We start from the raw sequence: 27,805 nt of genomic DNA, 5'->3' as shown, positions 1-27,805 counted from the left end.
AGGATTCTATAGGATTAATTCAGAGGACATTTTTGAGATCAGGACTGGTGGTGGGAGAACTAGGGGGCACCCATGGAAGCTGGGCAAGAGCGTGGTTAGCAGGGGTGTTAGAGCTGGGTTCTTTACTTTTAGAGTGGTAAATGAGTGGAATAAGCTGCCAGAGTCTGTTGTGGGTGCTATGACAGTGAGCGAGTTCAAGGCAAGGTATGATAGATACTGTGAGAATGTAATCGCATAGTTGTGTGGACATGATGTTTAGGGCCTCCCTCGATGAGTCTAAGGACTCCTGAAGTAGCCCGTGGTAATAATAATAATAATAATAATAATATATATATATACAGTACTTCTAGGATCAGATGCATTCTATTTGAAGAATTTTATTCTAGAAATGATAGCAATCACTTCTGGGATTTACAGAAAAGAGCCCACAATCACTTCTGGGATTCATAGAAAAGAGCCCACAATCATAGAGGGGATACTAAAAATTGCATCCTAACTATCATGCATGCTAGGAAGACAAGCATTGAGTAAGTGAAGGTATGGTTAAATATGAAGGTAGATGAAATCTGTTTTTTGGAGGTGGTCCACATATGGTCAGCTTGGGTTTGTGAAGGACTGGTCTTGTTTTAAAAATCTGCTTATGTGTTATGATAAGGTGATAAATGTTTTGACTTTGCAAATGCATTTGATAGATTACCACATGATAGATTGGTGTACAAGCTGCAGAAGATGGGCTCAGATAATAGATTGGTTGGGGGGCCAGGGCTAAGGGCCCCCCCCCAAAGAAAAAGTTAAAAAACACTAGAAAATTTTTCAAAATACTTTTCCTAATCAAAATTCATTTTTTATTTATGTTGTGCCATGTCTTCTATTTCTATACTGCTTATGAATTAGGGGTCACACAAGGTGAGAGAATCCTATAGCAGTGTTTCTCAATCTATGGTCCGCAGACCACCTGTAGTCTGTGACGATGGGACAGGTGGTCCACAGGCTTAAATTTATCAAATAAATCTATATATTTTAATTATTCAAACAAAACAAATTAAAATTGAATAAGTAAGTAAAAATTATTAAAATAAAATGAATACTTAAAAAAAAATAGCAGCAGAATGTTCATGGAATGAGCATTCTGCCACTATTTTAATTTGTAACGGCAGAATGACGAGTAATAAAAGAGGGGTGAAGTGAAAAACAATATGGTTTTATTGCTTTCACCTTCCCTTGCTGTTTTGTCAGATTTGACGTGAACATGTGTTATCCACATGACCACATTTCAACCATTTGCTTGTTGTTTATTGATTTTTATTGTTGAAGGTTTTCCTCCTTCAACCAAGGCTCAATATATCTTCAGAAGTGCTAAGTAATACTTAGACAAAATGTGTTGTGAGTTAACTCCAGTATTTATATATTTTTCAGAAATCATGCGAAAAGCAAGCTGACAATTGAGTTGAAATGCTAACTCTCTTCAACCGAATTCCAATAATATGTGAAACTGCCATAACAGCATTCACTAAATAAAAAAAAAAAAAAAAAATCGGCTAATGCCTTTTTATTCCCATAGGTTGACTAACTCGGGAAACAGTCGATAAAAGGCTTTATATATATATATATTAGTTTAGTTTTAACACATTTACGAATTTTAACACTTTCGGTTGAATGTTATTGCTGCCGAGCGAACTCGCACAATCTAATTAATAACAATAGTTTTTAGTTAGATTTGCCAGTGCAACATGTGGTTTTGCTTGATTCTATATATACAGCATAGTTTCTGTATGAGGGGACATGTGATTTATTAATTAGTGTCGTTTTTATCCCAGTTGTCTCTAATTGCACTATTTGTTGAGAAATACTAGTAGCAAGGCTTATACGTTGGTCATACATAACTGGTAATTAGTTTACGGAATTAACAACGCATGTAAAGTATATTAATTAAAGGTAACTTTAATAAATAACTTCTATATTTCGGCAACGTCATGTTGCCATCTTCAGGAACATAAAGATATGGTATGTGCACGCAGGCACTAACAAAAGCATATGAGGAAGAAAGCAAGAAACTAATATTGTTCCTAAAGTCCTAATGGTGCCCTCTGGTGGGCTAATTTGGTTGACTTGGCAGTTGGGCTGAAGTTCTCAAAATGTAAGTCTCCCAAATTTGGGGTAGTTTCATGCACCCAAATTTGTTGAGGTTAGGAACGTTTTTTAGAGCTGCTGAAGATTCCTTGAATAATCTCTCTTATTTAAACTTGCTGCGGTGTATTATTTTTGTTTTCTTCCAACGAATTCTATGGTGGGTATATAAGGCATGGTCTGCCAGCCCAGAGTGGCTGTACTGGTGAAACCGGATGTAGTCTTTGTGTTCTGAAATCCTGATATTTGTTGTCCTGCCTGTTTGGCCAAAGTAGGACAATTTGCAGCTGCAAGGGACCTGGTATACACCAGGTAGGTCTAGGGGAAGTGGTTGGTCTTTGGTAGAGCAGATAAGGGATGCCCACTTTTTATATGGTCTGTAACAGGAAGTAAGGTCATATTTTCTGAGGATATTGGTTATTTTCTCAGAGGCGCCCTGGATGTAGGGGATGGTGATAGATTTGGTGTAATCTTTATTGTGGAGGGGGGAGGGGGGTTGTGGTTTACTGATTTGAGTATTTTTTGGATTTTTTTGGGGTTGTAGCCATTGGCTAAGAAAGTGTTGAGGATGTGGTTTAGTTCAGTAGTTAGGGCCTTGTCATCTGAGCAGATTAATTTTGCCCTGTTATATAGTGTTTTTATAACCCTATATTGTTGTGAGGGGGGGGATTACTGGTGAATGTATCTGCCAGTATGGGTGGGTTTTCTGTAAACAGAGAAAACCAAAGATCCATCAAGCTGGCGGGTGATTAAAGTGTCTAGGAAGGGGAGGGTGTTGTTTTCCTCTTTTTCTAAGGTGAACTGGACTCTGGGGTGTTGGTTGTTTAAGTGTGTTAGGAAGGAGTTAAGTGAGTCTGAGCCATGTGGCCAAATAACGAACACATCATCCACGTAACGAAGCCAAATAGTGGGTTTTTTGTGGGGCTGAGTTTAAGGCTTTCTCTTCAAAGGTCTCCATAAAGAAATTGGCCAAGGGTGGGGAAAGTGGTGAACCCATGGCTGTCCCCTCTATCTGTTTGTAGAACTTTCCTTGCCAAACGAAATAGCCTGAGTTCATAGTGAACTGAAATAGGGCTGAGATATCGGGAGGAAACTTGTCTTGGATGAGCTCAATGGTTTCTTTGAGTGGGACATTAGTGAATAGGGAGGAGACGTCAAAACTGACCATTATGTCATTGTGTTGGAGTGAGAGGTTTTCTACACTGGCTTTAAAGTAGGCTGAGTTTTTTATGTGTGATGGTGTGTTGCCAGTATAGTGTGTGAGCGTTTTGTCTAATTTATATGTGGGGGAATCAATGCCATCCACTATGCGACGTAATGGCACATTTTGTTTATGTATTTTTGGGAGTCCATATAATCGGGGGGGGGGGGGTCTAGAGTTATAAGGTTTTAATTTGTTAGTGACTTTCTTAAGGAGTCTGTGGAGAGTTCTAATCTGAGAGCTGGTAGGATTATATTCAATAGGGAGGTAAGTAGTACGGTCTAGTACTAAAGTATTAAGCTTACCTTTGTAGTCCTTTTGATTTAGCACCGCAGTGGCGTTTCCCTTATCCGCTTTGGTGATTGCTATTTTTTTGTTATTCTTCATTTCTTGTAGGGCTGCATATTCGTCTTTGGATAGGTTGGTTTTTGGAGGGTTGGCTTTAGTGAGAACACCGACTACATCCAGTCTGACGTTGTTGTCGATATGGTTAGGCAGGTTGCAAATCCCACGTTCTATTTGGATCATGATATCTTTGGCAGGTATTCTTTTAGGAGCTAGGGCGAAATTGTGACCATGTGCAAGTGCAGTGAGTGCCTCAGGCTTTAAAACTACAGACGAGAGGTTGACTACTGTGTTGAGTGGCGGCTGTGGTAAGGAAGTAGAATTCTTTGTCAGGTTTTCGTATTTTTTCAAGTGCCGACTTCGTATTTTTTCGAACTCTTTTCTTGCCGATGCGCATGAGACGTCATGGAGTATTGTCCAAAGATCATGGCCGAGTGTATTCAAAAGCGCAGCAAATTTAAATACGAGACATTATTCAAGGAATCTTCAGCAGCTCTAAAACACGTTCCTAACCTCAACAAATTTGGGTGCATGAAACTACCCCAAATTTGGGAGACTTACATTTTGAGAACTTCAGCCCAACTGCCAAGTCAACCAAATTTGCCCACCAGAGAGCACCATTAGGACTTTAGGAACAATATTAGTTTCTTGCTTTCTTCCTCATTTGCTTTTGTTAGTGCCTGTGTGTACACATACCATATCTTTATGTTCCTGAAGATGGCAACGTGACGTTGCCGAAATATAGAAGTTATTTATTAAAGTGACCTTTAATTAATATACTTCATATGCGTTGTTAATTCCGTAAACTAATTACCAGTTATGTTGAGAAATATATTACACAGACTGTTTATACCTTATTTACTGACATAATAAAAGTACTTCTTTTTCTTGCCTCTTCAATATAGTGGCTATTGGGGATGGGCGTGTTGTTTACTGTGGGAGCAAGTTACTATCGCCCTGCTCTGAACGGCTTTCAGCTTTTTTTAATTTGTGAGGTATATGCGAAACTTTTTAATTTTTTTTTTCGAAAAGTAAAATCAGGGGTGAGAGTTATATGCGAGTAAGTACATTGATACCTTCTTTAAAATATCTTGGATGACAGTGATAATACAAAACGAGTTTGTAATGACAGTTTGTGTGTAGTTTCTGAAGAGAAAGAGGTCTGTAACGAATCCACAGAAACACAGAATTTCCATCAGTTGCAATGCGATAATATTAATATGCTTAACAAAAGTAAAGATTTGCTGACTTGCTGGACACTCGACTAGTGGATCACATTCAAAGGTAAATACAATTGGTTAGTTTGTAGGAACATTTTTCTGTTTTGTGACTTTTCTCCCTTCACAGTAATTATGCCTACATTGCGTTATTATTCAACAATTGTTTACAGTTTTGAATGTGTATATAAAGTCAATATCAACAGTAGCCTGATTATGAATGCATGATGAAAGGGATGGGGAGGTTTGGAGCTTCCCCGGATAGTATTCAAAAGGTAAATACAATTGGTTATTTTGTATAGGCCCCCGAAACTTATTAATTTAGAATTTAACCACTGGGCAAGGGTTTGTGTCCACCTCAAAACTCTGAAACAGAATTTGGAAACATTTTCCGAATAACTTTTTATAAGAAATTTCTGTGATTTCACGATTCATTTCAGGCTTGCAGTCATGAGAACGACCTTTCGTTATTGAAAAAAGAGCAGCTAATTGAGCTTTCAAGTGACAGTGGGCTTAAAACGCAATTCCGTGATCATGGTTTGGCTCGATTCTGGATCTCGCCTTCAGTGAGAAGTGAATTTCCCCAATTATTTGTAGAAGTCCAAAATCGTCATGCAGTTTTCTACAACCTATCTTTGCGAGAAACGATTTTATTGTCATCGCTCCTTCAAATAAAAACATACAGAATTCGTCTTAGTGTGTGTGCCGATCTTCGACTGAAGTTGACCAATATTGAGCCAGATATTCACCAATTCTGCAAGGTCGAGAAGCTCATCCATCTCATTAAAAGTAAATAGTAATATAATTATATCATTTTATTAAACAAGGGTTTGTGTCCACCTCAAAACTCTTAATTAAAACTGTTTTAATTTTTAATCTATATATCCGGCCTAGCTGGCCGACTCTCCAGCCAAAAGGCTGCGAGTTCGAATCCCGCCATGGGCATGGATGTTTGTGATTGTCTGAAAATACTATTGGTGGTGGTCAGTGGTAGACAGCGTTGGTGTAAATGATGATGATGATTGTAGTTGTGGTTAGTGAAGATGGAGAGTTGTAGAGCAGGTGCCCTTCGTCGATATGTCTTTGGACTACCTGGAGATGTTATGTAATAATAATATCGACAAGCTTTATATGTTCATTGTGCATCACATAGTTTGAATTTGGCACTTGGAAATGCTATATCTGTGACAAATAAGCAATTGCATTGGCATAATTGAAAAGGTACACAATTTCTTCAATACCCCTAAAAGACAGGATGTCCTTGTTGTTTATAATATTATAATATTAATATATTTTAAGATTTATAATATCGAGCTTGCAAAAAATATTTGCGTGCACCTTACCATTGTCTAAAATAATGCAAAAATCTGACAATGACCTCTTAATTGCCATAAATTTTGTTGACGATGTTGTGGCTCAATTAAATACCGTTTGTGAAACACCAGATTCTTCATTTAAAGATATTTACGATGAAGCATGTATAAAAGCCAATAATTTTAATATTGACATTAAAAAGCCAAGGACTTCATCAAAACAAACATTAAGGTCCAATGTTCCAGCCGATTCTGTAGAAGAGTATTTCAGGAGAACTGTTTCATTCCATTTATTGACCAAATATTAACACAACTTCATGAACATTTCACTCGGTACCGCAACATTTTGAAATATTTTTTTTTTCTCTTCTACCAAATGGAAAAGATGCCCCAACAGCAAATGCAATGGAATATTTTCGTCAGTTGTGTGAATTTTATGCCGGTGATTTGCCTTATAGAAATCCAATTTTGAGCGCCGAATTCAAGTTGCGGTATAAGAAATTTGAAAAACCATTTGCAATAGCTCCATGCAAAAATGCCATTGATACAGTTTCAAAGTGCGACAAAATGATATATCCTAACATCTATACCTTATTAAAAATATTTGCAATGCTTCCGATAACATCATGCGTCAGTGAAAGGTCATTTTCTAACTTACGCCTTTTAAAAACATATTTAAGATCTACCATGACACAATCACGATTGAATGGACTGGCTTCTGTTCACTCGTAATTAATCTCTCTCATGATATACACACAGAGAAAGATTAATGTAACCATGACTGAAATAATTCAAGAGCTTTGTAAAAAGAAAAGAAAACTGGATTTTATTCTTTAAATAAATTTTTATAATCACCTAATGAATTTTATTGAATTAATGAAATTTAACAAATTTTAGTTGAACGGATAAAAATATTTTTAATGCAAATAAATTGTATTAAAAATATTTTTATCCATTCAATCACCCCCCCCCAAGATTAAATCCTGGGTGCGCCACTGGATCAGTGTCTCAAAAAAAAGGAAAGTGGCCAGTAGCATGCCTCAGAATTCTGTTCTTGTGCCCCTACTTAAACTTATTTGTTAATGATATTTCATGTGAATTGACTGGGGATCTTCAAATGTTTGCTGATGATGCAAAGTTAGGTAGAATTATCAGGAGTAGTGCCGATGTTAATTCTCTACAGGAAGATGTGAATAGACTTTTAGCTTGGAAAAATGAGTGGGGTTGCAGTTTTAATATTACTAAATGCAAGGTGTTACACTTTGGAATACAGAGATATAAGGTTACATACTGTTTTGGTGGAACTATACTTCAGGAAGTGGATGAAATTTGGGATCTTGGAGTGAGGTAGACGGTGAACTGAAGTTCTGGGGTCACATCACAAGTGTTGCAAAGACTGCACATTGCATTGCTGCTATGATAAAATACATGACATGTAGGGATAAGGAGGTGGTGCCTCTATATAAGGCATTGGTCAGACCACAAATGGACTATTGTGCTCAGATTTGGTCATCTAGTTTTCATTGTGATGTGGAATCACTAGAGAGGGTCCAAAGATGAATGACCAAAGTGATATCAGGATGCTGGAGTGTTGGTTATTAACAGTGTTTGTGGGAATGTGGATTACAGAGGTTGGTGGATAGGAGGAAAGGAGGAGATATGATAGAGAGAGACCTTCAAGTTAGTTAAGAGATTTTAGTACATTAACACAGAAGAATTATAAAAAGAGTGGATGTTAAAATAGGAAGAACGAGAGGCTATTCGTGGAAGTTGTATAAAGATGTAGTGAAGAAGGGTGTGATGTGTAGATTTTTTTGTGTGGAGAGTTGTTAGTGAGTGGAATTCATTGCCTGAGTGAATGCAGGTAGTGTAAATAACTTCAAAGCTTATTATGATAGACATGTGGCTGGTTGAGTGGGCCTCCCACAGTGAGTCTGTTTACTTCATGGAGTTACCAAAATAATAATAATAATAATATGAGCAGCAGTGTCTATAAGAAACTGAATAAATTTTGGTTGTTTTAAAGCACAGGCAGCGGAATCAGAATTATACTGTGTGAATTCAAGTATAAGACATCAGGATATGCATTATGTGAAGGATAGTGGTATAAGAGGATAGAGCTTGCAGCTCTATCCTCAATGAAAGCAACAAAGTTATATGTTGTATGGAATGATGGCATCAGAAATTATGGGAAACAAAGGAAGATCAGATGCAAGCTGTTATGTGTGTACCAATGGGATAGGAGTATTAAGTCATAAAGGGATAGAATTTGTGAGTTTCATCAAATTCCTAAATCACTGGTGTTAAAGTGATATATCTTATGGATGACAATAGGAATCTTTCCTGAGGATAGCTGTGAATGTTAAAGGGTAAACTTGCTTCAGTAATTTAGTTACATTTTATGATATAATGCCCACCGTATTGGACAATACTTGTAATTTGTGTAGATTTTTGGTAGAATAAAAATTACTGTTGAAACTGAGGAGAATTGGCATGGATAATTAACTGGTAACTTGAATGCAGGAATGGTTGGTTCATAGACAAGCAAGCTGTGATGAGGGAGTGTTATTTTAAAGCAGAAAGATAACAAATGGAGTATCATAAGTTCTGTTCTAGAACTGCTGGTGTTTAATATATATATATATATATATATATATATATTACGATATAATGCAGAGTTTGGGAGAGGATATTCACTTTTTTGCAGATGATACTAAACTGGGGAGAGTAAAGGCAGAGAGCTTTGATGTGATGCAGAATGTGACTACAAGAAGATTTAAAGAAGTTGGGGATGCCAATTCAGTGTTCAAGTGGAAGGTCATGTACTCTGATGAGAGGGGGATGGAATAAGATGTATTATTGAAGCTTTGTTCTAAGCAGAGGATGATGGATAGGAAATCAAAATTCATGAGACATATTGAAAAAGTGAAATTTACTTTGAAAATTATTGCCATAATGTGAACAACAACAAAAAAAGTAAGAATAAGAAGGTAATAGTAGAATTTTATAAAACCATCAAGGACAAACTGGATTCCTGTATTCAGATCTGGATAATAACAAAGCAGAGATAGTGATACAGATTGCATGAGGATAGTCTTTGTCATTTGCCTCTGGACTCGTAGAATATTAAATATGAGAATAGATTAAAGAATCATTTGCAGAGCTTGTAGTTGGATGGAAGGGTGATATCATTGAGACAAATAAGTTAGTAATGGCTTGTTACTAGATAAATATGGAAGAGATATTTCCATAGAATGGTGGAATAGGCAAAATAAAAGGTCATTCTATATAAGAAAGTTTTCTGCATTTATCATGTTGCTAAGCGAACTGCATTACAATGGTAAATGAAGTAATGCATGGTTTGATGGCATTGTGTGTGTGTGTGTGTGTGTGTGTGTGTGATGATCTTCTCTGGTGACTTTTGACTCAATGAATACATGTACATACTACTAAAATAATACTGTGAGTTTCATGAGAACTGATAATAATAAGTTTATACAAATATTCAAAGATAAATAGTTAATTTATTTGTTTGGTTTCACAATAGGCAAAGTTGTACATTGTTTTTTAAAAAATCTGATTTGCTTTCTTTTACAGATGCATGGTCATATCAGACTGCTGCCAGCTTCTTTATAGTCTATTATATTTTAGCTTTATGGACCTATGGTACAAGTATTATTAGTGGAGTTTTTATTCCTACTCTGCTATTTGGAGCTGCATGGGGAAGACTTGTTGGCATGTTGTCAGTGCATTTATTTGGTTCTAATTCAGTAAGCACTGTTTTTTATTTATAAAATCTTGAATTATATATAAATCTTACCAATAATATAAATCTTTACACATAAATTTATTATTAGTTGTATTAATTATATTGCTTAATATGTCCTCTTCATTTAAGGTTACAGATTTGTATGCATTCTAGCACAGACCTAGTTTTCTGAGTCATTTTTTCTGCATTCTGTTTGAAAGAAGCAAAAGGATTTTAATAGATATATGCAAAGAATGTGGATACAATGAGTCTATTATTTATTATTTATGCATATTATTTGCAGAAAAATTAATCAAACAATTCAGTAATTCAATAGGTTATTCAAGTAAAAACTTATAAAAGAAGCAAAGTATGACTAATAACTAACTTTCTTTGGCTACTTATATGGTCTGTCTATATGCACAAAATTGATATGCTCAGTCTTGAATTTTTAATATTATTATTATTATTAAACAAGACCTCATGGAGTCAAAGACTCATCTTGGAGGTCCTTTTATCTCGCACACATCTCATCATACCGTGTCTTAAACACATTCAAACTCCTTGCAGACACAACACTCTCAGGCAAGGCATTCCAATCACTCACAACTCTGCACAAAAAAAAACTGCCTCTCACTCCCCTACTCACACCCTCTTTATACAGTTTCCAGGGATGACCTCTGGTTCTCCCCTGATCTCCCACCATTCTCTGTAGAACTTCTCCACCATTGATCCTATAACAACCCCTTACCAACTTGTAGGTCTCTATCATATCTCCCCTCTTCCTTCTCTCCACTAGACTCTGCAAATTACATCTTTTCAATCTTTCCTCATACTCGACATTCCAGAGGTCAGAAACTACCTTAGTCAGTCGCCTTTGGACCCTTTCCAACATCTCTTCATCCTTCTGAAAACCAGGTGACCAAATCTGGGCACAATAATCCATGTGTGGCCTAATCAAAGCCTTATACAATGGAACAAGAATCTCCCTACTTCTACACGTCAGTGTCCTCCTCATCATTCCCAGAAGTCTTTGTGTTGTCTTCACAATTTTGGCAATGTGTCCCCTAAATTTTAGATCCTTATCCCCCAGATCTCTTATTTCCTCTATTTCCAACAATATATTCTCACCAAGCATAAATTCTGCATCCCATCTTGTTTTCCAAATTTTAAAACCTTACATTTTGCGACATTGAACTTACATCCCCATTTGCTTGCCCAATCACTCAATTTAGTCTTCTTGCAAGGCCACAACATCCTCACTACTCTTTATGGTTCGTCCCAACTTTGCATCATCTGCAAACAACTGAATATCTCCATCCAAATCTTTGCCAATATCATTAATATGCAAGTTAAATAGTAATGGCCCTAAAACAGACCCCTGAAGCACTCCACTAGTGACTTTCCTTTTCCTGGATATTGCACCCCCATACACAACTTGCTGATACCTATCAGATAGCCAGTCTCCAATCCAATGCACTAATCTAATATCCAACCCCATCTGCTCTAGTTTGACTGTCAACTTATCATGAGGTACTCTATCAAAAGCTTTTGCGAAATCCAAGTATATTACTGTGTATCCTTCTCCTCTGTCCAAGGAAGCAGTCACTTTATTGTAATAAGTAATAAGATTACTAAAACATGACCACCTCCCTTTAGCAAATCCATGTTGTCCATCAAAGATTATACCATTGTTGTCAACCCAACTCTGGATCCTAGTTCTCACAAGCTTCTCCAACAACTTAACCACAACACCTGACACACAGATAAGCCTATAGTTTGATGCTTGAGTTCGATCACCTCCTTTATGAAGTGGCACAATCTTGCTCTCCTTCCACTCTTTAGGAACTTGACCAAGTGCAAGACTCGTATTAAAAAAATATGTCAAGGTAGGTGTCAACTCTCTGGCACATTCCTTCAGAATACGCGGTGATATATTATCAAGTCCCACAGCCTTATTTACATCTAGTTTACTCAACTCCCCAAACACCTCTTGCTCACTTACAGTCAGTCTCTCCTCCCCATCATCAACTGCTCTTAATCTCTCCATGAAGTCACATTCACAAGATTGAAAGATCTTTATGAACTGCTCATTAAGTATCTCCACCACACATTCTGCAACAGCTGTCTTTATACCATTTCCTCCAATCAGTGTCATCCTTCCATAATCATTCTTTCTTTTGCTGGCTACATATTGAAAGAACCCACTAGGATTCTTTTTGGCTTCATTAGCTAACTGCTGTTCATACCTCTCTTTAGCTACTATCACCAACAAAGTCACTCTCCTTGCCTGGACTTTGTAGACCTCATGAAAGTGGTTACTTACACTTCTCTTATGCTGCCTCCACAATGCGGGCATTGTGGAGGCAGCATAAGAGATCCCTCCACATTACATTACATTATGTAATGTAATGTAATGCCAAACACTTGCTCGTGGAGATCTTGTTCTGATGGTAATGCTTATTGGATCTGTATCATTTGTGTTGTATTGATGAAAGTTATAGTGTGTGAACCCCATTCCACTTGGTCAGCATGAATTACAACCCAAACCTCCCATATCAGCCATCACATGGATCAAATAAAGCATAAAGGCTGCATAGCCTGTACCCATAACTTTTATTGTAATGACCCAAAATTATGACTCAGACCTAAATCTTTCTAGAAAGTTTGCATCAGATAAAAGAAAATGAGATCACAAATAAAAGGGCAAACAATATCACAACACAGGAATATTCATTGGAGCTTCCACCTGTAGATCTGTTAAGAATGAGATTCAAAGTATGTACTTCAAAGAGGCAGTGAGAAAGACTAAAAAAATAATAATAACTCTCGCAAGTAGAAGTGCAAAGAAGAGGGGTACATCTAGTTAAACTACAAAATTGTCATTTATTATACTACTCCAACTGTGACAACCACTCTATTTCTGGCACAGGTTTTCAAATATATAAAAAAGTTAATAGATAATGTGGTGAATGCAGAAACTGTGAAAAGGGTTTAAGGCATGGTTCAGTGATATTATTGGATGAGAAAGTATAGACCTCCCACAATGAATCCTTTGACTCCATGGAGGTCAGATTTTAATAATAACAATCTTCTTCTTCTTCTTGCTTTCAGCTTTGGCTTGTTGCATCTTCAATACTTCAATGCAGGCAATCCGTCCATTACTTCTTTGGTCTACCAAGTGGTATTTTTGTATTTGGTTTCCAGTCTCTGGCTAGATTAACTATTCTTTTTGGGTCCATCTGATTAACATATTGATTCCATTCCAATCTTATCCATGCATTTATGGGTTGTAATTGACATTTTTCATGAATCTTTTCGTGTTTTACTCTACCAAATTTTGGTTTATTAACTATTTTTCCTAATATTTTCATATCTTTAAAGATACCTATGGCATTATTCAGCTAAATCAGCTAACACCTTTTTATTCCCGTATACGGGAGTAGGCGAGGCCATTTAGCCCTATCTAACTTTTGGAGACTGAGTGGGCAGTTCAATCTCCACTGGTACCCAATCAGAGACAGATGGCCCAAGGCTATCACTAATTAAGCGGTATGCAGTAAAGAGAGACGGCTCAAATGTGCCGCCATCTCGTGGTCCCTAACCCTAACACAATATATTTAATGTCTGAAATAATGTGGGTTCTATGGTCGATTTTCTTGAGTTTACAGGACGAAAAACCCGAGTTTCCGGGAGGAAAAACCTGCTTGCCCGTGCCAGAGATCGACTAACTCGGGAACCGGTCGAAAAAAGGCTTAGAAAAATTTCCTCTAGTCGCTGACTAGACTCGAAACCAAGTCTTCCTTCGTGCGGCCAATCGCGGCGGTGTGCAAACGCCACATCTGCTGAGCTACACAGGCTCCACCTATGGCATTATTATAAATAATAAATTACACGATAACCACGGTAATTAACTTTAATGAAATTAAAGTATAGATATTTCATACTAAAACTAACAGTACATCATCAGTGTGTAGAAACAAGCAATGAAAGGAACCAGATTACAAAGTACATATGGCAGCTGATGGTTTACCAATTAAAAACTGTTGCCATTTGCTAGAAATTAGTATTAATAAATAATATTATTAAGAATATTATTAAACAACTATTTTTGATGGTTACATAAGATAAAGAATCTTATGTAACCATCATAAGATTCTTATGATGATGTAACCATCATCATCATAAGAATGGAGAAAGAGACAATCGTTCTGATTCAGATTTGGCCAATGTAAAAGGGCTTCACAACTTTCTTTGAAAAGGCATTCATATTTAAACCTGCATCTATGGAGAAGATGAGCTTTATCCCACTGGATATTGTGTTTAGTGTCAATACTATGTTGTGCAAGACTAGACTTTTGAGATTTCATGTATTCAATTGATGTTCATTAATTTTTTTTTTCTACAGAATAGCCTGTTTGTTCAAAGTATGTTAGAGTACATTCACATGGTATCTGGCAAATGCCAGCTAATGCTAGAGGTGTCAGTCTGTCTTTTGTAGATGGCAACTGATGAGAAATTTTGTTGATCAGAAAATATGTGGGAATGAGATGATACATCACCAATTGGGTCAAAGATTCCAGAAATATAAGGGATTGGAACTCTGCAGTATGTTGAAGAATCCTGAGGTGTTGGCACATAATAGTCAATTATCCGCTGGATTTGATTAGGGTTGTAACCATTAAATTCCATTAACTTTTTGATAGTGAGAAGTTTTTGTTGTAAGCTTGAGGGAGAGAGCACACCTCATGTGCTCTATTAATTAAAGACTTGAGAACACCAATTTTTTGAGAGTTGGTGTGATGAGCAGACTTTTGATGGATGTCTCTGGTAGGTAGGTTTTTTAAATACTGGTTGATAAATTACTGGAGGCTGTGCATGTAAGGCAGATGTCCAAGAATGGTAAACTCCAAGCCTTTTCTTTTTCCATGGTGAACTGAATTCATTGGTGAAGGCTATTGATCCATTGTAGGAAAGTGGTAAGTTCATTTTCAGAATGAGGCCAAATAGCAAAGACATCATCAACATAACAAAACCAATGAGAGGGTTGGGGATGAATGGATGAGAACAAGGTCTCTTCTAGATGGTTCAAAAAATAGTTTGCCAAAGGTGGAGACATAGAGCTACCCATGGCAGTACCTTCAACTTGTCTATGGATCTTGTTTTTCCAGCTGAAATATCCTGATTGTATAACAAATTCAAAAATCTTTGGAATGTCAGGAGGGTAATCATCATATAGTAAATTAACAGTGTCAGATAATGGAATGTTGGTAAAGTGAGAAACAATGTCAAAGCTGACTAACAAACCCAACTCTTGTATTTGAATATCTTTGATTTTTTTCAAGTAAATGTGTGGAATTCTTGATGAATGATCTGGATTGTCCAGTGTGGGCAGTCAATAAACATGATAGAAATTTACAATTCTATATAGGTGGGAGAGTCAATACAATTCACGATGAGTCTTACTGGATAACCTTCTTTATGAATTTTTGGGAGGCCATATAAACGAGGAGTTCTAAAATGAGTGTGCAACTTGTCCACAGTATTTTGATCCCAGCTAACAACTTCATCAAGTAGCTTATTTAATTGTTTGATTTGCATTTTTGTAGGGTTATAATTAATTTCTTGATAGGTGGAGGTATCCTGTAAAAGGCAGTCTATTTTTCTCTCATAGTCAGCCTTATCCATTACTGCTACACTTTTTCTTTATCTTCTTTCAAAATAGATATATTGTTATTTTTTTAAATGAAACTAGTGCCCAGGTTTCAGCACTCGATAAATTATGTGGAGGTAATTTGCTTTTGAAAAGTGAAGCAGCAACTTCAAAGGATAGTTTATTAGCATCTTTGCTGATAAGTCCCGACAGATTGCATTTGATGTTATGCAAAAATTCAAGATATGGGATGCATTTTGGTACCACAGCAAAGTCATGGCCTTTAGCTAATACACTAGTTTCAGCATCAGATAACAGGTAACCAGAAATATTCACAATCCATTTATTAGCGGCAGTGTTGTCAAGAGTAATTTTTTGCTTACGCCATAAAGATTCAGATTTTAGCATTGGTTTGCAGGAATGTCTTTCATAAGAACAGGCTATTGTTTTTATGAAACATTCTTCGTGTTTCTAAACAATCTTTAGAAACACGAAGAACGATATCCAGCAATTCATCATCGAGGGTAGCTGAATCCTTCTTTCAAGATCTAAAATAAACTAAATATTAGGTGCTAAATCTTTTTTTTTTGTCACTCAAAGTTGGTTTCGTATCAAGGAAAAACTTTTGCGAATATAAATTGCATGTGCTTCAGGCAACCGAATAGTTTCTTTAAATCTAGCAAACGTAGGAATAACTTTTGTATCGCGACATTTTTTGAGAAAGGCAATCCAAGCACGAAGCTTACTTTGTAAAACCGATAATTTTCCTAACTTGTCTGTTTGTTTAGTGAATTCTTCCCTGTGAAGGATAGGTAGTCTATTTATAGGTACCTGTGGCATGATTATAAATAATAAATTATGCTATAACCACAGTAATTAACTTTAATGAAATGAAAGTACAGATATTTTGTACTGAAATTAACAGTACATCATCAGTGTGTAGAAAGAAGCAATCAGAGGAATCGGATTACAAAAAGTAATCCTTTCCTTTGTAATCCGTTCCTTTGATTGCTTGTTTCTACACAGTGATGATGTACCATTAGTTTCAGTACAAAATATCTGTACTTTCATTTCATTAAAGTTAATTATTACTGTGGTTATAGGGTAATTTATTATTTAATGTTTTCATTTCACATGATATACTTATGTTGTTTTTTGTGTTTTTCAAGAATTCTGTAAAATGCTACAGAAAACTGTAAAAGAAAAAAAAATAAACAATTGATTTAATAATACTTGCAGGAGACTTTTATGAAAAGATTGGAAACAGTGTAATACCTGGCACATGTCAGCAGTTCAACGAAACAACTCAGAACTCAAATTGAATAAGATTGCTATCAGTTTTGTATAGAAAATAAATTTAGAATAAATAATACTTTATTTAATCACAAGAGTCAACACAAAATAATGGGAAGAAATAACAGAGAACAAATATCTACCATAAATGATGTAATAAAAAAACAGTAAATTACACACTATTACAAACAATGCTCATCCAACCATGTCTTAAACTGATTCGATGTGTCTACATTCACAACACACTCAGGCGATACATTCCATTCACCAACCACTCTCCATCCAAAGAATCCTCTCTTTATTCTGCTCTTACCTGGCTTATACAGTTTCCACAGATGGCCTCTTGCTCTCCCATTCTATAAAAAATCTCTTCCATGTGAACCTACTAACAGCCCCTGACTGGCTTATGTGTCTCAATTATATCCTCTACTCCCCCCCCCACCTCCTCCTATTCATGAGGCCTTGCAATTAACATTCTTTCAATCTGTCCTCATACTCCACTTTCCAAAGACCATTGACTACCTTTGTGAATCTTCTCTGGATCCTTTCTAACACATCCTCATCACCACCATGAAAACCAGGTAACCAAATCTGTGCACAACAATCCACATGAGGCCTGATCAAGGCCTTATACAGTGGCATCATAATCTCTTTATTTCTGCATGTCTGGGTCCTTCACATCATTGTCATTATCTGATGTGACATCTTCAAATTTATGCAATGTGGCCCCTGAATTTCAGGTCCTTGTCCACGACACATCAAGATCCCTCATCTCCTCTACTTCCTTTAAAGTTTCTCCACCACATGTGTACTTTGCATCCCATTGTTGCTTACCAAATCTCATATCCTTACACTTTGCAACATTGAACTGACAGTTCTTGGAGTTGGAAGTTTTTTCCCACTTGGTTAGACTATAATAAATTTAATAATATATTATTTAATAATTCTATAATAAGCAAACAAAGTTTGCATGCACCTGAAGTAACTTCAGGACTGAGGCAACTCGTGATAAAGGTGGACCAAGCTATCATCACTCCTTGTCTTAGTATCTCCCTTGCTTCTGCCTGAGTATCACCACCTGGGTCTGGCTTCCAAAGACGAGACCTCAATAAAGGTCGAAACCGGCCTGGGTAGTGGCCCTTCTCTTAATGCATTGCATTATACATCTCTGCAAGGGGATGTGCTTTGCATTAAGGGAGATACTAAGACAAGGAGTGATGAGGGCTTGGTCCACCTTTACCATGAGTTGCCTCAGTCCTGAAGTTACTTCAGGTGCAAACTCTGTTTGCTTACACTGTCCATCAGATGCTTTTGCAAAATCTAAGTATACCACTGTGCATCTCTCTTATCCAAGGTATTTGTCACTTTGTTATAGTACATAAGTTAGTAAAACATGATCTCCCTTTAACAAATCCATGCTGATAACTGCAGAGAATACTGATATTATCAACCTATTTCTGTATCCTAGTTCTCACCAATCTCTCTCTCTCTAGTACCTTAACCACAACTCCAGATATACAGATTGTCCTAAAATTTGTAGTCATAGCCTTATCATCACCTTTATGCAGTGAAACAATTTTACCTTCTTTCCACTCCCTTGGAGCCTATGCTTTTGTGAGACTTATTAAACAGGAAATCCAATGCTACTGCAAATTCCTTGGAACATTCTCTTAAGATGCATGGTAATATGTCATTAAATCCTCTTGCCTTATTGACATGAAGTTTATTTATTTCCTGATATACCTTCTGTTCACTCACAATTAAGCCATCCTTTCCTATGTCCTTTACACTTAAGTTGCTCATGATTCCACTCTGATGAGGATGAAACACCCTTATAAATTGATCACTGAATACCTGAACAATATCATCTGCCATATCCTTTTCCCTTCTACTTGCCACATATATAAAAACCTCTGTAGGGATTTTTCTTGGCCTGATTTACTAATTTCTGTTTATACTTCGCAAAAGTGCAGTATGAAGAGAAATTAACAACTAACTGAGTCACACTGATTATTACCATTATTCATCTTGTATCGTCTCCAAAGTGCTTTCTTCTTCTTTCGGATTTTATGCTTAAGCTTCCTTTGGAATGCATTCACACATTGATGCAGTTATGTATTTCTTTGTCAATTCCCAAGCAGCATTAATTCCTTACTGCTCAACATCTCATTCCATGCTGTAGCACCAAGCTGTTTCCTAAGCATGTCATAATCACCAGCCTTGTACTTCCATATATATCCTTTCTTCACAGAAGTCTGCATATGGCTAGCTACAACCCAGGTATTCACGTCATGATCACTCTCACCATCTGAAAGAATATGTGAAACCCCATTCATAATTGCATCTTCTGATGAAATGATCAGATCTAAAACACTCAATCTTACATACCCTCCTTTACATGCTGCCTGAGATTGTCTCAGGCAGAATGTAAATGAATTGTTGTCCAGTTCATTTTCCTTATTCCTAAATACTATTATTCATTCCAATCTATGCTGCCGTAATTAAAATCACTCATAATAATCAGCCTTCCTTTGCTCATTAACCCAAGTTGTTTATACATTTCTTCATCACCACCCTTCACATTCCCTGGCCTGTGTCTTCCTGTCAACCTCCACCTCAGACTACACTGCCTTATAAACATTGCTACTATTTCCATCTTTCATGTCTACTTTATGTGGACATAATTCATCTGCTATCATCAGCAGCACTCCACTTCCCTCCTTGTTCCTTCTATCCCTCATGAAAAACAGTGTATACTTCCACTTCTATTCCCATTAGGGGTATCATCTTCAGTCAACCATATTTCACTCATTCCAGTCATTTTGGGATGAATAAACTTCTTCCTCTTCTTCTTTCGCTATGCCTTATCCCTTGTTAAATGGAGTCGGTGTTCCCATCTTTAATCTTCTTCTTCCAGATTCTCTGGTCCAGGGCATCTTCCCGACTCCATCCTTTCTCCCTAAGCTCCTCTGCCACCTTATCCCTCCATCTGAGTTTGGGCCTGCCTCTTTTCTTCCTTCCCTCCATATGCTCCACTCATTTACCAACATACTCCTCACGCCTTCTCTCTACATGACCGAACCATCTCAGCCTGCTTTCTTGTACCTTCTTACCGATTGGTACCGCCTTGATCGTCCCTCTGATGTAGTCATTCCTTATCCTGTCCTTCTTTGTCACACCACTCATCCATCTCAACATCCGCATCTCCACTCCTCTCCTGTGCCTTTGTTATAGACCACGTCTCTGCGGCATGGAGTATCGCCGGCCTCACCACCATCTTAATAAAATTAGTTTAATCCTTTATCCAAGTGTGAGCAAACAAAGTTTGCACCTGAAGTATCTTCAGGACTAGGGTAAGGTGATACAAACCAGGGCAACTCGTTGTAAAGGTGGAGAAAGCTACCAACACTCCTATCTCAGTATCTCCTATAATGCAAAACACATCTCCTTGCGGATATGTCTAATGTTATGCATTAAAGGAAGGGCCACTACCCAGACTAGTTTCGACCTTTATTGAGGTAGAATGGGAGTTTATGTCTCTCATCATTGGCCTTTGGGGAATAAAGCATGCTGAGGATCAGCAGACAGTAAAAGAGGAGTATGATATAAGATAGAGTAGGATAGTAGGAGGTAAAAAGAGGCCTCAGTCAACCTGTTTAGCCTTATTGGCTAATTGGTCTGTAACATGTAATCTCAATTTACCTGTTCAGAAAAGGTTAAACATAGACTTTTGTCTCTAGTTCTCATATTATTTTATCTAAAGTAATGATTTACTCCAGTATTAATGGAAGTTCTTTTTATGTTACTAAATATAATATCCTTATTTTTATTCCAGGTATATATATATATATATATATATATATATATTTTTTTTTTTTTTTTTTAACAGGATATAAATAATAGGACTTGTTTAAATATTTATTTTAAATCTAAAATAACTGGACTTAAGGTCCGGTAAGTAGGAATGAATAGGAACTTACTGAGGAACTCGTATACCTGGTACCACTGGGACTTAGAATGGGGAAGAGACTGGCCCGGGAGATGCCGCTCACGAGGAGCAGCACCGCCTCGCAGTAAGCCTTCGCCGCCCGGGTTCTCAGCTCTCCCCCCCCTTGTTTGGAGTAAAGAGACCGTGCCAGCGAAAGCTTTGTGGCTAGGGGAAACAGAGTGGTTATTCTTTTTTCTGGGGTGGGGGGGATGGTGGGTTTTTTTTGGGTTCTAAAGAGATATACAGGGCTTGATGCGTCCCTGTATAAGAAAGCATATTATCGGTGGTTTGCAGTATTGATTCACAAATTTAAAGTCTCCTAGTAAGTGCCTTTCTTGTGCAAGAAATTTGTGTAAGTAGAAAAAGAAACCTTTTCTTATTCTTGCATACATTAAATTTGCGTCTCGTACCTGGGATTTTTTCCGTACTTTCCAGATGTGATATTTTAGTACATTGATTAGGAAGATAGTGAACTTTTGGGTTTTTTGGACTGGTGGCGGGAATTGTAGTCGTACTACCTCTTCTACTGTCAGCATGGGGATTCCCAATGCTGTGCTGAGTCTCCGCCAGATGCGTTGGGCTGGTGGGCAAAAATAAAAGAAGTGGTCCACCGTTTCCACGTCCGGCAGACATCGCAGAATGGGTCGCAAGGGTTAGGTACATACCGGGATTTCACCTGTTTCACCGGGAGCCGCCGTAGGCTATTCTCCAGGCTAGATCCCGATGAAAAGGCTGTCCCCAGCTATTTTTGATGTTTCTGAAGAGAATTTCATTATTTGTACTAAGATTGGGTGTATCACGCCTGGAAAGTTGGAAGAAATCCCAGTATACTGCTTTGGGTTTGTGTGTGAGGATTGCTATTCCTCTGTCTCTGAGTGTTGTGATCGATTTCACTACTGTACGGTACCACTTAGGCACCCCCCTTGCGCGGGGTCCAGCATAGTCCGTGATCCCAAAGAGGGGGAGGAAAAGTCCTATAAAATATCTAATTAGTAGGCCAGAAATGTGGTTGGAGTTTAAGGACTTCCGTACGGTTTTGAACGTGTTTGCTTGTAGCAAGCTTCTGTGATCGGGCAGAGCATAACCCCCTTCTTCCTGTTTGAGTTGTAGATATTCTTTCTTTACTTCGCGTTTTCTCCCATTCCAGAAGAAATCCAGGAGTTCTTTTGATAATTTATTTTCTTGTGCCAGTGTGATGCCTGTGATATTGACAGTGTGCATCAGCATTGGGGTGACGATTATTTTTATTACTGTCGCTCTGCCATAAAAGGAGAAGAAGGTTGGTTTGAACAGCCTTATCCTTTCCCTGCTTGTCTCCTGCAATTTTTGGATTGGTAGTGCTAGGGTGTCTGAAAAGGGCACGCCTAGTATAGTTAGAGGCTGTGTCTGTAGCGTTAAACCGTAGGGAAGTCCAGTGCTATGGAAATTTCCGAAACTTTTGATTTGGGTTTTTTGTGCGTTAACACGAAGACCACTGACTATGCTGAATTTTTGCAGCGTGTGCAGATAGATATAGATGGACTCAGAGTCTCTGAGTGTAGCCACTACATCGTCTGCATATGCCACTATTTTGCATTGTCTGGAGCCTTGGGGAAGTGGAATACCGTTAATTGCGGGGGTGTTATCAATTCTTTTGATTAGGGGTTCTAGTACTAGGGAGAAGAGGAGGGGGCTTAGCGGGCAGCCTTGCCTAACCCCTCTCTTTATGCGGATTGGTTCTGTTAGAAACCCATTAATAGATAGTTGGGTCGTGGCTTCGCATACATGTTTTTAATTGTACGCCGAAGTCTCGGGCCCACGCCTGTTTTTAGTAGGATGTTCTGCAAGTACCTGTGGTTGACGCTGTCAAACGCTTTCTCCAGGTCGGTGGAGAGAAGTGCCAGGGGGTATTTTTTCTCTTTGGCCAGTTTGATCAAGTCTCTTAACAAAAAGAGATTGAATTCCATAGATCTACCAGGGATCCCATAGACCTGTGAGCTTGTTATTATTTTTTCGATACCACCCTTAAGGCGCGTGCAGATAATTTTTGCAAAAATCTTGTAGTCTACGTTGGTTAGGGAGATTGGACGCCAGTTATTCGACAAAGTCCGATCTCGGTCTTTCTTGGGGATAAAGATGGTGTGGCTCTTAACGAATTCCTCGGGGATGTTTCCCGAAGTGAGGAATTCGTTAAAGATGTTTATTAACGCTGCCAATGCAAATTCCCAGATAGATCTATAGAATTCTATCCCCAGTCCGTCTGGCCCTGGGGTCTTCTTTGTTTTCATCATTCTGTACGTGGCCTTTAATTCGGCTGCAGTTATCGGCCTGTCCTGTAGGGCACTAAGATGATCGGGAAAACGTGTTGCGTCCCACTCACTGAAGTCATCCGTGCCCTGCCGGTCAGAGAAGATACCGATATACTGCTGATGAAAGTGACCGAGTATTTCGTGGGTTGAGCGTAAAATCTGGCCCTTCTCCTCGATCTGGTGAATCGTTTTCTCATCATTAGCCGCCACCCGTTGTTGGTTGTAGAATGCGGCGGAAGGTGTTTCCAAATGTCTGAGATAGAGTCTCGTTCGAAAGTCGAGGTCCTCGACTCTACTCTGCCGCTCTTGCTGCAGTTCTATTTCTACTTGTCTGATGAGATCTCCGCAGGGAACTCCGCTCCGTTCGTTTGTCCGGTACCAGCCGAGTTCCCTGTAGAGATCCCTCAGCCGTTTGTGTTTTTGGTAGGCCCTTTCGCGTCCACATTTTTGGAACAGTTCCCTAGCCTGCCTCTTGAAGGTCAGCCAGTTTTCCCAGTCCCAGTTGGTGTTTGTCCATCCGTCACAGAGGTTCTGTAGCTGGTCGCTGAAAAGACTGGGGAAGGTAGGAGGGAGCCTCCAAGGACCTCTGGCTGTTTCCATCACCTCTGGGAGCGTGATTTTTAGTATGACCATCTTGTGGTCGGTTGTCAAGTTATGCACTGTGGTGTGACGTATCCTCTGAACATATTGTTCCAGGTTTTGGGACACGTACACCCTGTCTAGTCTTGTCGATATCTGGCCGCGGCCCCACGTAGTTTCTACTTTGGCGGGGTTATTCCGCCTCCAGATATCGACGAGGTCAAAATTTATACAGCATCGATTTAAAGCGGCAATGCCGCCAGTTCCGTTGTTTGCGTTCCCGCCTATTTTGTCTAGACGTGTGTCTTCCACACAGTTCCAGTCTCCTGCAACTATTAGGTGTTCTGCTCCCAGGAGATAGTTTTCAAGGGCAGAGAAGAAACCACTTCTGTGGTATGGATTGTTCGGGGCGTAAACTGCAGCAAGTCGGATGGTACGGCCACCGTACTTCCAGTCCACCGTTACTAGGCGTCCTGTGGCATCTTTTTGGACGTTGAAGAACCCCCCCGCGATTGGGGGGCGAATTAGTATCCCCACCCCTCGCGAGTGAGCGTCCCCGAAGCACCAGTAGCTGGTGACCGGATAGCTTCTTGAGAAGTTCTCCACGTCCCAATGCTTATAGAAATGGGTTTCTTGTATCAGGAGGATATTAATTTTGTGTGTTAACATTAGCCTCCAGACAGCACTTTGCGCAAAGGGGTTGCGTAGTCCGTTAGTGTTTAAAGTTGCGATTTTAACTTCCATGTTGGTGTTAGAATGAGGGGGGGGCGTTATCTGGTGTTTGTTTTATGAAACCCGGTTCTGGTTCCTCGTCGGAGCTGGTTGCACTTTGAGCATCCGAGACAATGACAAGCCTGTCTGTAGAGTCCCTGTCTTCGTCAGAGTCCATTTCGTGGACTTGGGGTTGTGCCAATTGATCCATTACTGGGGGTAGGCTCTCTAACATTGTAACGTCATTGTCGAGGGGCTTTGCACCTATTGTTCGACGTTGACCTGTGGTCTCTGTTTCGTCCTCCGATGACATCATGCTGCTTTGTTTCGCTTTTTTCTTTTCCTGTGATTCCGTTTCTCTTGCGCGCTTTGTTGGGGCGCTGGGTGTGACCTCTTCCTCTTTCCTGCAAGCTTCATGGTTTGCCACATTGATGCTGGTGATGTTCTGTGTGTGGCGGCTTGCCTTGGGTATCTTTGGGGTTTTCGTTTCCGTTGCTGCTTCCTTTTCAGCCTGCTGGCCGAGCTCCGGAAAATCGCTCCTTGATATTTTCTCAGGGTTCCCGATGGGCGTTGCCCTAATCGGTGTTATGGTCCCTCCTGTTGCTTCTGAGTGTGTCTTGTACGGACATGTGTCCAATTTGTGGGTCAGAGCCCCACACTTAATACAGGGTTCTGTACAGCTTTCCATTTTATGCTTTGACGATTTGCAATTTCTGCATTGTATTCGAGGGCAATCTGCCCCAAGGTGTTCCTCCGAATTACATCTAAAGCATCTTTTTTTCACACCTGGGTAGTTCACCATTACCCTCGTTCCCCCCAAAAAAACAAAATTGGGAACTTCTTTTTTCATGTCAATCTGGATTTCAACATCTCCTGTTTTCCATCCTTTATAGTCTGCATACTCCATTGCTTTAATCTCGTGAATTTCCCCCCATTGGCTAAAGAATTTCTTGACTTCAGGTTCGTTCTCTAGGTATTCTAGTGGAAACCTGGTTATTTTTAGCGTTTTTCGTAGGCTCCCTACTAGAAACGGTCTGATTGTTTGTCCACAACAAATGAAACCCTCTAATAATTTCTTTTTTGTTTGTTCGCTTTTGACCACTATTTGAAATCTATTGTTCCCATAAGGTATAAAACCGTATATATTTTCAGCCCCTACTGTTTTGATTAGAGCTCTCGCTAACGCCCGCTGATCTACGGGCTTCGTGAGCTCGATACCGAGCGTCCTAGTTCTAGGCAAAAAATGCGACATGGTTACAGAAATTCCTGACTACTGGGTGTAGAAAGGGAATGTAAGGGAGGGCAAAATCGAGGAACGTTGGGCGTTCCTCGCCGCAAACAAAGCGATACCAGAATAGACGGATAAAACAGGCAATAAAAGGAAAGAAAAGGTCTTACCAAAGCTGGGGAACTACTGCGGAATCTGAGCATAGAGCTCTCTTTTCGGGCCGTTGAAACTGGATCTTCTTGAGAGGTAGACGTCTGCCTTCGGCCGGAGCTTTCTCGGGGGTCCTCGGGAACTGTCTCTGGAATCCGCTGCGTTCTGCCGATGTCGATATTGAGGTCTCTTCAGTGGGAGCCAGGCCCTAGTGGAAATACCAGGCAGAAGCATTAGCAGGTCATCTCTACCTATAGGAGTTGCCAAATGGTGTGCCACCCTTTTTTAATAAATTACTCTGGATTTAGAGAAAGATGTTGAAAGTTTATTTTTTCACTTGGTTAGAGTATAATAAAATTAGTTTAATCCTTTATCCAAGTGTGAGCAAACAAAGTTTGCACCTGAAGTATCTTCAGGACTAGGGTAAGGTGATACAAACCAGGGCAACTCGTTGTAAAGGTGGAGAAAGCTACCAACACTGAGATAGGAGTGTTGGTAGCTTTCTCCACCTTTACAACGAGTTGCCCTGGTTTGTATCACCTTACCCTAGTCCTGAAGATACTTCAGGTGCAAACTTTGTTTGCTCACACTTGGATAAAGGATTAAACTAATTTTATTATACTCTAACCAAGTGAAAAAATAAACTTTCAACATCTTTCTCTAAATCCAGAGTAATTTATTAAAAAAGGGTGGCACACCATTTGGCAACTCCTATAGGTAGAGATGACCTGCTAATGCTTCTGCCTGGTATTTCCACTAGGGCCTGGCTCCCACTGAAGAGACCTCAATAAAGGTCAAAACTAGTCTGGGTAGTGGCCCTTCCTTTAATGCATAACATTAGACATATCCGCAAGGAGATGTGTTTTGCATTATAGGAGTGTTGGTAGCTTTCTCCACCTTTACAACGAGTTGCCCTGGTTTGTATCACCTTACCCTAGTCCTGAAGATACTTCAGGTGCAAACTTTGTTTGCTCACACTTGGATAAAGGATTAAACTAATTTTATTATACTCTAACCAAGTGAAAAAATAAACTTTCAACACCACCATCTTATACAGCTTTCCTTTCATCTTACAACTCACTCTCTTGTCGCACAACACCCAACTCATCTTCCTCCAGTTCATCCAGCCGTATTCGGTGCTGTATTTCCTCATCCAGGTCACCATTCCTCTCGACGACCGACCCAAGGTACTTGAATTTCTTCACTGAAGTTAACCTTTCACCCTGGAGTCATATGATCATATCCTCATCACTCCCCGTTGATATATATTCAGTCTTTACCCGGTTAATTTTCATGCCTCTCTCCTCCAATACCTTTCTTCACTCTTCCAGGGTCTTTTCAAGCTTCTCTCGGGATGATTCGCAGAGAACAATACCATCAGCAAACATCATGCTCCATGGTGCCTCCTTCTTGACATTCTCCACTAGTGCATCCATGACCAGATCAAAGAGGTAGGAATTCAAAGCTGATCTCTGATAGAGCCATATGACAATAGGGAACCCCTCTGTCATGCCGACACTAGACCTGACCTGAGTTTTCGCTCCCTCATACATCTCCTTCACCAACCTCACGTACTTTTCTGACAACCCCTTCTTCCTCATACATCTCCATATCTCCTGTCTGGCCACTCTGTCGTATGCCTTTTCCAGGTCTATAAACATCATATGTAGCTCTGCCTTCATCTCCCTATATTTCTCCATCAATCGCCTTAGCGCAAATATTGCATCCATTGTCCCTCTTCCTGGCATAAATCAAAACTGCTCCTCACCAATTTTTCTTTCCCATCATTTCCTTCAATTACTCTTTCAATTACTCTTTTCCATATCTTCAATGTGTATGACATCAGCTTGATCCCTCTATAGTTGCACAATCTTGAACATCTCCTTTTCCCTAGTAGATTGGGATGAGAATGCTTTTCCTCCATTCCTCTGATATCTTTTCCTGTTGGGCTATTTTCCTCATCA

At 39.0% G+C, this 27,805-nt stretch overlaps 1 protein-coding gene across 1 annotated transcript in view; it reads left to right on the top strand.

The window, feature by feature from the left end:
- Positions 1 to 27,805, top strand: part of LOC150108970 (H(+)/Cl(-) exchange transporter 7-like) — a 501,264-nt gene that overhangs the window by 265,174 nt on the left and 208,285 nt on the right. Inside the window, exon 13 of the mRNA XM_090401344.1 lies at positions 9,801 to 9,973. Within this exon, the coding sequence (XP_090257470.1) occupies positions 9,801 to 9,973 (173 nt within the window). The remainder of the gene's footprint in view (positions 1 to 9,800; positions 9,974 to 27,805) is intronic.

Source organism: Typopeltis vanoorti, chromosome 2 (assembly GCF_054136105.1).
Source record: "Typopeltis vanoorti isolate ZY-2024b chromosome 2, IOZ_Tvanoo_1.0, whole genome shotgun sequence".
Taxonomy (NCBI): Eukaryota; Metazoa; Arthropoda; class Arachnida; order Uropygi; family Thelyphonidae; genus Typopeltis; species Typopeltis vanoorti.
This window is presented reverse-complemented; position numbering and strand designations above follow the sequence as displayed.